This window comes from Malurus melanocephalus, unplaced genomic scaffold (genome assembly GCF_030028575.1).
Source record: "Malurus melanocephalus ecotype Western Australia unplaced genomic scaffold, MMel_1.1 scaffold_257, whole genome shotgun sequence".
Taxonomy (NCBI): Eukaryota; Metazoa; Chordata; class Aves; order Passeriformes; family Maluridae; genus Malurus; species Malurus melanocephalus.
The window spans coordinates 384,823-400,085 of NW_026623489.1; the positions used below are offsets into that span (position 1 = coordinate 384,823).

General features: G+C 43.2%; 1 protein-coding gene across 1 annotated transcript in view; it reads right to left on the reverse strand.

Annotated features, from left to right (window-relative positions):
- CDK15 (cyclin dependent kinase 15) overlaps positions 1-15,263 on the reverse strand; it is a 37,494-nt gene that overhangs the window by 4,680 nt on the left and 17,551 nt on the right. The window contains exons 9-12 of the mRNA XM_057375747.1: positions 15,084-15,147; positions 8,097-8,142; positions 6,009-6,148; positions 528-665 (exon numbers count right to left, since the gene is read on the reverse strand). Of these exons, the coding sequence (XP_057231730.1) occupies positions 556-665; positions 6,009-6,148; positions 8,097-8,142; positions 15,084-15,147 (360 nt within the window). The 3' untranslated portion in view covers positions 528-555. The remainder of the gene's footprint in view (positions 1-527; positions 666-6,008; positions 6,149-8,096; positions 8,143-15,083; positions 15,148-15,263) is intronic.

Genomic DNA, 15,263 nt, shown 5'->3' on the forward strand with positions numbered 1-15,263 from the left:
AAAAAAAAAAAAAAAAAAAAGGAGATGAAAAATATTGATGCTGAAGCATCATTTTGAAGTGTGACATATTAAAATATTTAATTAAGACCAAGGATATTACAAGTTAAGAAAATTTTGTCTAGCTCTCCTCAGGTTCCAATGTGTGTGAAATCAAAACAAGTAAGCGATGAAATGTGAACTCAGTAAGCAAGGACAAAGGAGAACAAAGCAATCTGGTCAGTTTAAGCAATGGGGGAATTAAGCAATGTTTTGTCTGGGGTGGCATCAGAGGAAAGGGCACTGGTCTGAGACTTGGCAATATGACAAAACAAATCCAAACCTCCCATGATACCACTGAACATTGTTCACTGGCAGCCATTGGTTTGCTGATCTCTTCTCTCTGAATGTGAGATTTACCACTTTGTTCTTCACCCTGGAATGTGACCATCCAGCCCTGAGTATCAGATCTGTTTTCCCACTTTAATATTCAGGAATTCATGTGCTAAGGGTGGTGGCAGCAGCTTTAACAATGGCGACTACAAGCTTACCCAAGAATTAGTCGATCATCCATGATTTCTACCAAAACTTGCTGGAAGCTCCTGRGAGATGGCCTTTTCGGTAAGAAGCAAAGAGGTCACACATTTCAGGTTGCAGTCTCACTCCTGGAACTGTGAGCACTGATTGTCCTGTGGAAAAATCAGGTTAAAGAAAAAGCTGTAAAATGGTCCTTCTCCTTCAYTGTGCTACTTTAATGCTTTCTTGTGGCATTAGCCACAATATAAATGAATTCAGAATCCTATTTCTCACAGCTTCAATTCCTTCTGATTGTTTTTGGAAAATTCTTYCTTTAATCTAGACACCCTTCTCTAGAAATCTCATCTGGAGCTGCTTTTCTTTTTTCTCCTTTACTTTTTCTTGGAGCGACCAGCAAAATACTATTTGGTAGAACAGTGGTAGGAATGCAACCCTCTAATCAAAAGGATTCAAATAGATCTGTGCACTGCCAAGCTCTCTCCTTCCCATCCAGCAGAGGGGAAAAAAAGAAAAAGAAAAAAGAGATAGAGCGAAGGCATGGAGCTTCTCTCCTTCAGCAATCTCACAAATGCAAAACCTTCCACTCCAGTGACTCCTCATTAACTTACCAAATCTGACAGTCTAATTATCGTAGCTGCTTCACAYTTAGAATAAATAAATACTAAAGTGGGTGTTTAAAGAAATTGAGCCGTGAAATTCAGTCATCTAGACAGTCAATAGAGAGTTTATTTTAAATTTTTATATTCTTATGTATTTATATCATTTTAGGAAAAATAATGAGATAGTTGTCTTTCAGGCTAATTGAGTTCCTATGCTCATTGTTGCTTGCTGTCACAATCTCAAACTTCGCTTTAACTTTTGTGCCTTAGAAAKCTGATTACTACATCCCCWTTTACTCTTTTCTGCTGATAACTGRGTGAAGTCAGAAGTGCACCTGAGGATGGGAAATGACTACGTGACACTACCAGTCTGGATGCCTTTCACAGCAAACAAGACAACTAAATCTTTTCAGATTTGCATGTAAGAGTGTTAAAGGGAAAATGGAAGTTAAAGAAACCTCAGCTATAACTTGCAATTAGACAAAATACAGGAAAACATCTGCTAACCTCTGATGCAATAGTGTCTGCCTCCATTCACAGTATTAACAGCACTCCCCCCAAGAGTGGTTTGTCTCCATGAACAATAAGACCTTTATAGAGATTCTCTGGCCTGAGATCAATGGGAGTGAGAGCATTTGATCCATGTCTGTAGGACTTTGTTTCCACAAGTCATGTGGGCCAAACTTTGCGCCAGTTGCTTTTGCAAGAGCGGGAGCTGGGGAGTGAGCAAAGGAAATTTTCCTTCTTTTCCCATCTTCCCCTTTGCCCCATGCTCCTAAACAGTGCCCAGCACAATGCCTGCTCCAGGACAGCATGCAGGGAAGAGTTTAARCAGGGCAACATGGCTGGAGCCCGATGCACTTGACAAGAATCTGCTGAGATGTTGCAACAGCTCTTTCTTAGGGTGGTGGCTTAATGACAGAACACAAAATGTTAATGTCCTGTCAGTATGTAGGCAAGCAGATCTTCCACCACTGAGGGGATCATGCCAGGTGAAGTGAGGGAKGGTTTTCCTGAGCTAAATGAAGGTTTCTTTTATCACCTCACAGATAAGAATGCTTCTGGCTTAGGAGGGGCAGCTAATTTCCTGCTCAACACTACCTTTGGTTTATTCCTGTATTAAGATGCGTTACAAACCAGATTCATACACCCGGTAGGAACTTTTTAGGTGTCTGCATGTGACTTGCAGTGAAGGATATCTGTTTGCTGTGCACGGAGGTCACAAAGCAGAGCGGTAAAAAATCCAAGTGACTGTATAAACATACTAGCTATGTAGGAAAACCTAGGGAAACCAGCAAACCCAAACAAGGGGTCATGAAAGCCAGCTCTTCTTTAYATGTCTCCTGTGATAACATTTACCAGTGCTGGCTAATCCCAACAGTACTGGAATTTTTGGYAGGCAATGGCTTGCAGCCTTAACCTTCTCACTGCCCACACTTGTTTCYTTATTTCTTTATTTTAGTTTAGATGCAACAGACATTAACATGATCTTTGACATCAAGCCTCCCTCCTCCTCCTTGTTTCTGAAAGGTTGAATAGTGGGCTGTTTCGGGAGAAATGTTACAATGCCTTCATCTCCTGGTACACTGGYTTTGTGCTGCTGGGGGAGGTAACTATTAGAGACCAATTGTACCCAAAAGCAGCAAGAACCTTCTAGCCAAGGATCACACCCATGCAACATACAGACCTCCTCAAGGAGAACATGCCAGACTTTACTAACTGCTGTGCTGAGGGTATGGCCAGGGTTGGATATCTCCTACRCTGTGAGAAAGGTCTCTACTGAGACTGGACATTGGTCCAGTGGGGAAAGGATCTGAGTTGCCAGCTCATACCTGCCTGGGCCCTGTGCCTGCTTTGGCCAGAGCTCTTCAGGATGTTTTCTTGGGAGCGCGCTGTTGATAACCCCAAATCYCACTGCTTACCCTCCCTGCTTGCAAGTCTACTCTAAAGCATTGCAGGGCAAAAGAGAGGGAAAATAAACCAAATCTCTAACTAGGAATAATAAGCTTCAATTGTTACTGTGTCTGACCTGTCTGACAACAGAGTGAGATACAGCCTCAGAAGGCCCTTTGCACTTCAGGACTGACACTGAGTTRAGAGCACAGCTCCTGCTTTCTTGATTCAAGGATCTCATCTTTCTTCCACGAGGAATTAATTGGACAGAAAACATTCTGCTTTAGCAGGTGGCAAAGGGTTAGACTGAAGTTTTATCAGAGCTGCTGCAGTGCAGGGCTGCASTGCACAAAGATAATTGTCTCAGGATTGGCTTTGGCCAGAAACAGGACAGCAAATGCTCTGGTTTTACAGAAGGTCGTCACCATCACCCCTTAGGCTACTAGCCACACTGAAGGGAAGCTGAGGAAACCCCTGCACCCCTCTCTGTTTTTATATCCAGAGATGCTGGTGGCACATGTAGAATTAAGGCTACCAAGATGATGAGCAAGACTTGAACCTGGGCCTCAGTAATCCCATTCTAGAGTCAGAGGCACAGGAGTGAGCAGCTGCAGGAGAGGCCCATCTGTGGACCAGCCCCACTCAGAGGACAGGGAGTCTTCTTACCCTCCCTTAGATCATGGACTCATCCTTTTTTCTGGCACTCTGCACTCAAATGAGCATAGCAACAGCAACCTGTTCTCTCTGTAGGAGCTGACCTCCAGGAAGCAAAGAGCCTCCAGGAAGCAAAGAGCCCTATGCTCCCTCTTCCCCTTCCCAGGGGCAGCAGCCAGCCTCCAACCATTAGCATTCCCCCTAGTAATCAGAAACATCCTGTTTGGAGGGGTACTTACCTTTGAAACACTGATTTCTCCAATTATTTTTTTCCCAGGAACTAACCTTTGAAAAACATCCTCTAGCTTCCAGTTTGTCATAAAAACTTATAAAAAGGACAGTTATGGATAAAATTGTTGAATTAAAATAGAGAATAATTTCTTATGGGAAGCTTTTTTTTTTTCCAAATGTTATTTCCCTCTTGCTCTCTCACACACCTTGAGATCAACCCCCCCTTCTTTCAACTTCCATCTCCAGCTCATTCTTTGTCGTTGTGCTTTAACTTTCCCCTTCAGAGGGTGGCAACTAATAGCCAGCATCCTCCAGAACAAAGTGGGAACAGAATATATTGAAAACCTGCACTGTTATCATAGCAACAAGAATTTTAAAATAATACCTTTAAATTCCAAAATGGTGTTATGCCAAAGTGACACAAGAGAGCAAATGTCTTAAACAACTGTGGCTATAGGAATGACTACATGGGTAATCATTCAGAATTGCCTAAATTTTATAGGCTTAATGACTGACTCATGAATATGGTCTTGCATGATCCTACTGTCCTTGTTTCAGCCCTGTGCTCTTTGATTCTGTTCTCAACACATTGGTTGCTATGAAAACGCCGTGCAGTTTCCTGTCCATAAGATACTTCTTGCTGCAATATGGGGGATAATAAATAYGGGATGGTGCCTAAACCCAGGTGAACCTGTCCCCTCGCTGGCAGCATATCGGAGAGATTGACACACTATGGCAATCTGTTTTCCCATTCCTTCTATTTCTCCTCATTCTCTTCCTTTCTCTCACACTGTCTGTCTCTGTACCTGTTTTTTTCCACTCTCTCGCTCTCTCTCTCTCTCTCTCTCAGCACTGACACTTTCATCTTCTCCCTTGGGGATTGGAGATGTCACTGCGGGAAGTGCTTGTCCGCCTCTCTGGCAGCAGCAGAGCCCTGTGGCTTTGACAAACCTCATTTAATTGGGAGGAAGCCAGGAGGGTTTGAAAGAACTGAAACATCCACGAAACTCCTTTTATCAGGCATAATTTAAACTCTGCATGGAAAAAACCCTATATGTATAAAGAAAAGTCAACTTCCCTCCTGCTGTGCGTGCTCCCCTCCTCCCCCCCGGCACAGGCAGGCTCCTGCGAGATTCCATCTTTTCATTTTTCTAAAAGTGTCAAAGTAGATTTGTGCTCTGTGGCTGGGTGAACAGAAAAGGAATGCAGATGTCTCTCACTCAAGTACATACACACACAGAGCACCTTCTGAAGGGCAGTGGTTTGGGGGTTTGGGAGAGATGCTAACTGGCTGCTCCTTCACTTGGGATGTGTTGCAGGRGCCAGAAATTTCATTTTCCAACAGCTTGACAACACAGTCCATGAAGGCTTTTTCATAATTGCCCGTATCTTAAAAAACCAAACTAACCAGTGCAGAGGGTGCCCAGGAGGCAACAGGGAATGCAAAGTCTCTTTGGCCTGTTGCCCGATAGGAGGGAGCTTTTCTTGGTGAGGAGAAGAACTGGAGCTGGAGAGACCCTGTGTTTACTGTCAGCTCAGGACAGGAGAGGCWGAACTGTGTGTGCAGCTGTGTGCTTAAGAGAAGGGAGCAAGGGAAGAAGAAAATAAAGCAGATTAAACTGAGGGAGAACTGGTGTGACTGAGTACAAGCAACAGCTGTCTCAACATCAAATGGGAGCAGGAGGAGCAATCCAAGGGAATTGGGGCTAGCACACCATGTTGAGCAGCTGGGAATTCAGGACATAAGGAGGGACCAGAGGATGAGTAGCACTGAATACACAGTGGGGAAATCTCCAGGCCCTTGGGGTTACAGGATGGGGGAGAAATGACCTGTCAAAGCATGTACACCTCTGCTTTGCCAATGGACCATGGCTGCAGCCCATCAAGGTCCCCTTCTAATATTAACACAGTGGTCAAGYGGAAGAAAACAGAAAAACAAGCTGTCAGATTTGCAGTGGGATGTAAACTTTGCAGCATACAGGAGTGGGSAGGGAGTGCAAGCAGAAAAGAGAGACATTCAGGTAAATGGCAGAGACTTTAAAAATAGGGAAGAAACTCGTAGTAAATAGCAGGTGCAGTAGCTCTTCCTTGGTGRGATGGAATTGACAGTTAACTTACCAAGAGGAACCTGATGGAGCTGAGGAGGCAGAGGGCTGAAGAAGCCATGAAGAAGCGCATCTTGTGCAGAGATTCGGTCTCCAGGGAAGGCTGTGAGCATCCTGGAGGCCAAATTCTCTGCTGCTGGCACCCTGCTCATCCTAGGAAAACAGAAGAAAAAGTAGGACAGGAGATAAGGACAAGCCAGAAAGCTGGAATCACAACAGGACCCAGCCCTTCTTAGCTTGAGGCAAAGATAGTGAAGGGACACAGGGGAGCTGGATAAACCCACCCCAGCTATATAGCTTTTCAGGAGATATGCTTTTCCATCTAAGTTTGACTATGTTGGAGTTTATGCATCCAGGATTTCAGCTCAAACTCATGTTTACAAATGAATTTTGAAAACAAATTTCTGTTTTGTAGAAAGAAGTTTGTAAGTAAAGGGGAAATGATGCTGAGACTATATTTTACATGTTGTAACTTTAATATCAGAATTTGGTGGCACCATTTTACAGAGACAATCYAAATGTAGAAAGTAATGTGACTGGCCCACTGAAAAGACTGGAGGTCAAACCTAAAAAACTTGAAGAAAATACCATTTTCTCTTCTCCTACCATAGTACAAGTAGTGCAGCTGGTTGTAAAATRTGTTGGGGATTCACAGAGAAGAATCTCTTTCTCAGGATGAGTGCTTAAAATGGATGTAATACACATATGCTCCATGCCCAGTAAATACCAGTGCCAAGTGGCTGCTCTCTAGAGGAGCACACAGCTGGGGACAAGGAAGTGGAAGAGCGAAAACAAATCAACAAGGAAACAAATAAAAATAGTMATTTAGTTTTACAGCTTTTACTTTGTTTGTTTGTTCTGATCACGTTTCAGCTTCAGAGYGTGGCCTGTTGTGTTTCCTCCCTTGGCCCCCAACGGTGCTTCYCCTCCAAGCAACATCAGGGGTTGCAATCCCCCTGATTGCAAGGAATATATTTATTTCTTTGCTCAGGCTGAGAGAGCTTTGTTCTGTTTCAGGACCTGCATTATAAGGGTTTGGGACATGTTGAGCTTTGCATGTTTCTCAATTTGTGCATGCTAATGGCTGGCATTTCCTTAACCTGTGCTTTGCTGGAAACTTTAGCATGTTTACTCAGCCATTTAGAACACCATCTGGGAAATCCTGCTCTGAAGGACAGCACACTTTCCTCCTAGCAGGGCTGCATCCCAAGCTGAACAGATAATGAACAGCAGCAATGAAAAATGTGGTTATGTCCTCAAAGGATATTGGATTATTGACATCTGCATGAACACAGTGTTGAGGACAAATTCTGTCTTGTCTTTTCCTACATATCTATAGAACCTGTTGTGTGCCACAAAATCAGTTTAGGAGGATTTGATTTGAATGATTCCCTGAGCTAGATAAGGGCTCGTTGTCTGATTATAAATTTCATTCACTGATAYATATATACATTCTGTACATATGTGTGTGTGTGTTTGTGTGTGTGCTTGAAAAAATAGTCCCTCCCCTTAGCACTCTAGGGAGTGATTCAGCAGCACTGGTGTGTCTGGCCAAGCTTTGTGTAATCATGGCCTTCATCTCATAGTTTTTGGCCACTAAGAATGTGATTCTTCCCCTCCGAACTAATCATAAGATTATTTCATTGTCTCATGAAAAATGCTGTCCTAGCAYGTCTTCCTTACCGCTGTTGAGCAAGATTCCTACAGTCTGTTTTCAGAAATGGAAATTGGTACAGTGCAAAGTCTGTCCTTAGTCTGGGCAAGAGGGCCTGGGAAAGTACAACCTTCTCAATAGAACTGTGCCCTACAAAAATCTGCACATACATAATGTCATTGAATCACGGCTTATCTCMGAATAATCACTACTCCTTTGAGAATAATAAACCCACTACGTGTCTACCTTCACGATCTCTTAAAATTAGTTGCTTAAACTGTGATCTCTCAAAATCAGTTGCTTAACTGATGTTAGATCTGCTTGTTACTGCAGAGCCACCCTGCTCTTCCTGAGCTTGCCAAAAGAGCTCATTTCAAGTTAAATGATTGCATAAAGAAACAGATAAACCCAGAGGYGATTTTGACATTGCTGTTATAGATAGCTTACCTGTCACAGGTGACTCGGAGTCTCTGAGGTCTCCTGGAAGCTAGTTCTAGAAAGTGCAATATGAAATCACAAGATTAAATTAAAATCAAGCCAAAACCCAATCTTTGAGCCCCTACAAAATATGTGCTCAGAATTTCAAAGGGCCCTATAGAATCTGTCATCTTATTGTTTATAARTATACATTATTCTTATAGGACTTGAGTACCTGCATTGATTTTAATAAGGCTGTTGCAGTTCTGTAACCCTTTCCTTTCACATATCTCTGGGTATAAGCCTTGGACCTTCTTCTGTTACAGTCTTATCTTTGAGTTCAATAAAAGCAGTGTCAGTCCCTGAAGCCTTCACACAAAAAAGCAAAAAGAAGTTTGCAGGCCTGAATCCACAGCAATTGTCTCAGCTTYCCAAGGGGCTGCTGAGCTTCACATATTGCCCTGTGGGCACAGGAGCTTTTCTACATGGATGCAGCATTAGGACTGGGAACAGAGAAAAKGCACTTTGGTCCCACTCTCTTCTCTGCCCACTGCTCTCACTTAAGTTTGTTGTCTGTCCAGTTAATCATGCTCATGCAGGCTTTGTACTCACTGATTATGTGATCTCTACCAGACTGGAACTTCGCAGAGTTTGCAGTTTTGTGAAGTCTGTGTTCTTGACATTTTTCAAGGACATATTTCTAAACATTGTGGTAAATATAGAGGAAAACATTCCTCAAATGYTTTACTGTAAAGCATGAATTTTCTCAGGCTTAGACATGAATGAATGGCTTAAGCCTGGAAAATTTCCCCTTAGAGCTGATCAACAGAGAGATTTTCTTGCATCTGAAAGGCTGCAATTTCTACGCACATACATTTTCCTGAGCACTGTTTCTGGCAGCAGAGACTGAACAGTGGTGCTCTAGTCATGGAAARGCAAGAAGGAAGGTTGGTGTCGACCTCTCTTCCAGCTCAACCTGGACAAGCACCACTGGTCTGTTGAAAGGAGACTCAGAACTCAGTTGGGGTTTRTGCTCCAAAAGCATCTCCTGCCTGCAAGCACCAGGCACTTTGTTCAGGGACAAAGTGGGAGTCCCCTCTGCCTGCATGGCCATTTCCAAAGTGCCAGACCCAGGTTCTGACTTGATGCACAGACATCTTGAAAAAGTGCAAATGACTGAATTTCCAGCCCTTGACCTTCCCAGCAGCAATCTTTCACCATTAAACCAGGCAAGCAGTTGTTAAATTTGTCTATCACAGAGTTAGTTACAGTTAAGAACTGAATAGTTCTATACCCAAATACACAGGTAATTTTGAGAGCAGTAAGTCGGAATATAGCTTGGGATAGGATTCATGTTTAGAGCAGAGCACTGGAATACCACCAATATATAGAAGTTATATATTAGCATCTTGAATACTTCCTTCCCAAAAAAGTGACCAAGATTCCTTTTGGATCACTAGTACCATTTTCACTGGATTGTCTTTCCTTCTTTTTGTCCTCTTGACTGCAATAAAAGTGTAACAATAAATAATCCATATTGACTAGAGATATAGTTTCCAAAAAAATAGAAGAAAAGCAATTTTAAAAGTGGTTTGGAAAGGCATAAAATCTGTCTGTATGAGGCAAAAATTTTTGCCACTTCACAGAGCTGGCCAAAACCTATCAGATGTTCTAATTTTCTGTCAGAAAAAATTTATTTGTGAGATGAAAACATTCTATGACAATATATCAATTTCATTAAATATTTAGTAAACATGTCAAGATGACTTAAGTAYTGTACTTTAACTCTACTGAAATCTTTTAACATTAATATTCTTCAGTACATTTAACACAGAAGTTAAAAAAATACATTCAGTTGGTAACAGCAGGGCAAAATATTTCCAGGATATCTAAGTGAAATGTCAGTTTCTTTTTGTGTAGTACTTTTTCAGGATTAACATTCCAAAGAGGAAATAGGATTTGCCTTACATTAGAAATAGAAATACTGGCTTGCTTACTGGGAGCTGAGAGGAATACCTGAATTACTGTGTTTGCTGTCTTGAGCAAGCYTCTTGACTTAAATTTATCTTTTATATAACCTGGAGATTAATAACTATCTGCAAGGGATACTATAAGAGCCAGTGAGCAAAATACTCCTGTCCCTGTCCAAACATATCTCTCAGTGARGAATTCAGCTTGAGTGAGGACTGCCAAATTTGCCACTTTGTCTAYACAGAGCATTGATTATAAACAGAAGATACGGGAAAGAAAACTGTGTGTCTCTGCTCAAGGATTTAATGCAGTTAATTAATGCACATTAAATCAGTTCCGATTAATCTCCTGACTGCCCCCRTATAGACAAACCCTTAGAGAATGCCAAGGCCCCATTTTGTTGAGCAGGGTAAAAGCAGAGCAGTAAATAGTTTCCCTACTGTAAGAYTGACCAATCTAAAATTGTAAAACAATGTAAACAGGTACTCTTGAAAGGTAAGAGATAAAGAATATTTAGATATAATTCCAAAAAATGGATGAACYACTGATTCAATCATCTCACCATGATGATCTAGACATAAAATGATGGGATTGTGTAGGGCKGATTGGCTTTTTTAACATCTGAGTAGATCTGAAAGGTAGCACTTAGGTTTGTTATTYTCTATCCTTATGCAAGGCAGAGTGTGCTAATGAGGAAATACCTTCTTATTTGAAAACCCAGGTGGAAGCGGCTAATGAACTGATAATGAGGCAAGCAAGCCAGAGGACAGAAGTTAAACTTTCCTAATTGATGAAGAGAGAGAAAGAGGATGCCAAGTGCTGCTSGATGAAGGCAGTGGGGTTGCAGGCTCACAGAGAAAATTTCTCTCATTAGTGAAATCTCTGTGGCTTCAGGACAGGAGCAGAGCTGTGTCTGTGTGGCAGGATGGAAACTGCAGGCTGTGCCCACTGCCACACAGATGGGAAATTTCCCTACGCCCTGGCCAGCATATAKTGCACATTAGTTACAGTGCTGCTCTTCCCTTTGAGATCAAAGCCACATGCAGTTTATTATGACAATAAAAATCTTATCGTTTTAGAATTCAGTTTTCAACCACCCCATTTGTTAAAAAAAAAAAAAAAAAAAAAAAAAAAAAAAAAAAAAAAAAAAAAAAAAAAAAAAAAAGGAAAAGCACTCGGAGTGCAGACTTCATCTGCATTCTCACAAATGTCACAGGGAGTTTATGTTTCAGGGTCTCTGCTTGTTGCCTCCATCTGCTGGTGACGTTCTGGAAAGACACGGAAAATCGTACCTGGAAGCACAAACTGACTCTAGAAAGTTTCTAAATCTCGTTCACCATACCAAAGCCTGCAGATACGTGAAAAATTAGGCTTGATTTGAAAGTCATTGCTGCATCTGAAAAGRTCCTTTGTGAAACCTTTACCTGCTATGTGAGGTGATACTACCTGGCATAGGAAACTTTATCAATCAGCCTGCGCAATAAATCAAGGAGTGAAGCTCACTCAAGCGAGATCATTGTGTTATAGATAGATACACACTGCTCCCCTCTCTTCAGAATCCAAATATCAGAAAAAGGAAACAAAAACTAATTTGGTACATGGAGAGCTCCAGTTTTCCCAGCTTGGCAAAAATGCTAGCTTAATGTCATGGACTGTGATTCCTAATCCTTTCCTGCCCTTGACCCCTGCTGTCTAGATTCAAACTTGTAACCATTAATGGGGCTGGATCAAAACACTGGCCTTCTGGTGTCACCAATGGTGTTTAGAGGGGATTTAAACTCACTGCTTTTCAGCGCAGTGAAATGAACACAGCAGTAGATTAATGCAAGGATTTGAGCTCACACAGCATGAGAGCTTTCAAAAATAGTGTTAACAGAGCTACAACTGCCTCTTTGAGGGGATGCAAAATGAGGGGAACAGAACAAATGAACAAACACAGGGCAAAGCCTTGTCACTATGGGCAGGACTGGTAAGCCTTAGCAGCCAGGGAGAGGGCCAGTGAGTGTGCTGAGATGGGGGGCAGGAGCTCTCCCAGTCCTTCATGTTCTCCAGGAAATGGTTTTCAAACCTGCTTGCCGGCCCCATGACTGCGTGTAATCCCCTACCCCAAGGGTCTCTCCTGCAGGGAGGAGGAGAGATCACAAGCTGTAGGGCTGGCCATGAACAAGTTACTCACCCCTCCTTCCCATTCACCTGGGGTCAGGTGGAGACTTTGGCAAACTATAGGGAATATGCATGAGGCTGCTCCTGAACTTCTTTGTGCAAGAAGWCACTGGGGCATAGGATAGTCAAAAATTCCTTTGCACATTTCATCCCTTGCCAGGTGCCTAYAGAGGAGGCAGGGGAGCTGCTTTTCCTCTGTTGCCCTCTGTGTGCCTGACTCACAGACCCCACAGCCCATGCTTATCCTCTCCAGACTGCAGCAGGATGTGCTCAAACCCAGAGCAGTGACAGGAAAACATCTAAAGGTTTACAGCTCTCATTTCAAAGATTCCTACTAACCCACCAGGCCCAGGAATCCTTCCAGTAACAATCACAGTCTGGGGCTGAGCCTACACTGCTGAATCCAGTGGGAGTTTTGCCATCAACTTCAATGAGAATAGGATCACACCTCAGTGCTTTGTTTTGCCCGTGTTCGTTCCTTGCCTCGGGCAGGAACCTGTTTGTTTGTTTGCTGCCTGTGCTCAGTGTGAACATCAATAGGACTAGCTGAAAGAATTCAAACCATCAGATTTGGGGAAGAGCTCCAAAGTTTGTTTGCTTATAGGAACCAACCCGGGCACCCAGATTCACACAAATGGTCTGGGAATAACCGCGGGAGAGGAGCTTTTGTCAGGCAGACTCCAGAGATTGCACTKGGGCTGAGCATGTCCTGGGGGGAGAACAGCATTTGTGCTTCAGGGAAGAGAGGGGAAGTGCCCAGAAGCATGTAAATGGCAAATAGCTTTAAACAAAGAGACTAATTTATCTTCTTACCAGCAGTCCCATCAAAAAGTGACTTGATTTAGTTAATGAGTAGGGCAAATAGTCTAACTTTACATGACTAACCTTCTTCTGTCCAGGCTGGTTTGTATAATCCAGGTGTAAGCCAAGTGCTTGGTTCCAGTATGTGGATGGGAAAAGCTCGAAGCCCCTTAGTCAGGCTCCCAGGAGGGGAAAGGGATATTGCCTCTCCAGGTAACACAGTTATTGCCCCAAACACTGACACAGCACACCTCTCCCGTGTGTTTGCCAGCATGGTGGGATGCTCCAACAGAATGGTATCCTCTGACTCCTGCATTTCTGCCTGATCCAGCCACAAAAAGCACCAGCATCCCAGTGTCACAGCACAGCACAGGTCAATTCTGCCCCTCTGCAGTCCATTAGGCAAACTTTCTATCAAGTCTGAAAGCAAGTCAGACTTGAAGACTGCTTATGGTGACTTAAGTGGAGCTATTGCCATGCTGCCTGGGTGCCTGTCCTCTCCTTCCCAGCCCTGCCACTAACACCCTCCTCAGCAGCAGAGGACAGCACTGSTACTCATCAAAACAGAGCTGAGGGAATTACTACTCAGAGCAGCTCTAGGCATTCACATTCTCTGTTGTCTGTGCAAATTTCTTTGCCAGCATAGCCTTAATGATTGCACTTTGAGGTTGTCCCTCTGCACAGCATCAGGATACCTAACCGTGAGAGTTTGTATGTTTGCACTTTGAGGCCTTGTGTTAGCAGATGACTGGCATAAAAAAATCCTTTGTGATTAGTTCCTCCCACACATGAGCATTTTTTTTTCCTTCCAGACTACTCTTCTCAACTTGTAGACTACCCAGCCAAGCCTTCTACAACTTAGAGAAGAAAATGCTTCCTCCAGCTGTCTGCTCTGTGCTTGCTTGCTATCCAAATTAAACTTGCTGTGGACAGCGACACATTTCCATTTCACGGTGGTTTGATTAATGTGTCTCAGCTAATTGTGTGAGAGATTCCAGCCCTTTAGGCTGTGAGACCAGGTTATTGTTCAGMCAATCTCGGCTACCATGTGAAAATGGGGGCTGTTTAGTGTTCATGCACCAGAATCAAAGGAGGGGCATCTTGGACTGGGTCACAGAGCAACACCCACTTCTTTGAAAAGATGTTACTATGCTCTACTAAACCTGTAAACCTCTTGCTCAAAGCACGTCTTCTCCCTCCTCCTCTCCCCCCGTGTTCTTTTTTTCCCCTTTCCAGATAGACAGGCTCCCCCCATCACTCTCCTATGGTACAAGTGAGAGAGAATGGCTAGATTGTAGATGGGTGAATTTCACATTCTAGGGTTTTTAATATTTCACTTTTATATTTCTCTTACAGAATGATCCTGCTGAGAAGCTGAGAATCAGTGCTCATCATTTCCCCCTCACTGACACTTGAATATATTTTCCCAGGAGAAAACATTAAACAAAAAGAGAAAGAGAGAAAGGGGGAGAGAGAGAGAGAGGGAGAGTGACTGAGCTAGCTTTTCAAAGCGTACTTCTCAACCTGCCCACATCAAAATAAGAGACAACTGGCCCTTTGAAGTCCAGGACACAGACTTCTCTACCAGCTCATGTGGAAATAAAGGAATCCAGCTTTATAAATCACACAGATTTCTCACCTTGCCCACATCAAAATCAGGGGCAGTGACCTTTAAAGCTGAGGTTTAAAGGTCCCCAAACCAATCTTCGTAAAAATAAGGAGAGTTCAGATAAACTGTGTCTCCAGGTGCCTGTCAGCTTTTCCAGTCTRAACCAGGAGACATTGGTCCCTTGCACTGAGGAGTGGAGACTAAATACACCCTRAGACTGGCAGCAATGGAATCTTCCATTAGACTTGCGTGCACCAGCCCCCAGTGAGGCACCTTTGCCACACATGTACTTTGTTTGTACACTAAGCCAATCCCAATGTTGTTGTAGGTCCTACAACAGCACTGTCATTAAGTAGCTCAAGGGATTTGGTGACACSAAACCACAGGATTTTTCATAATGACAATTACTGACCCAACAACTGAGTGGCTAGTGGCTCAGGAGAAAGCTGGCTTTTTCATGAGTTAAATCCTACCTGGGTTATAGTGGGGGAGCTTGGAAAGTCCTGGCCAGGTGTCTTCAGTAGGGACCCCCAACACCTGCAAAAGAAGAGTGAGAAGAACAATAACCTCTTTCTGCCATATTTTGCCTTGGTGTGGAGTTGGAGGAATCAGTCTTAATGTAGAGTGACTGGCCTTCCCTGTAAACCAGTGCA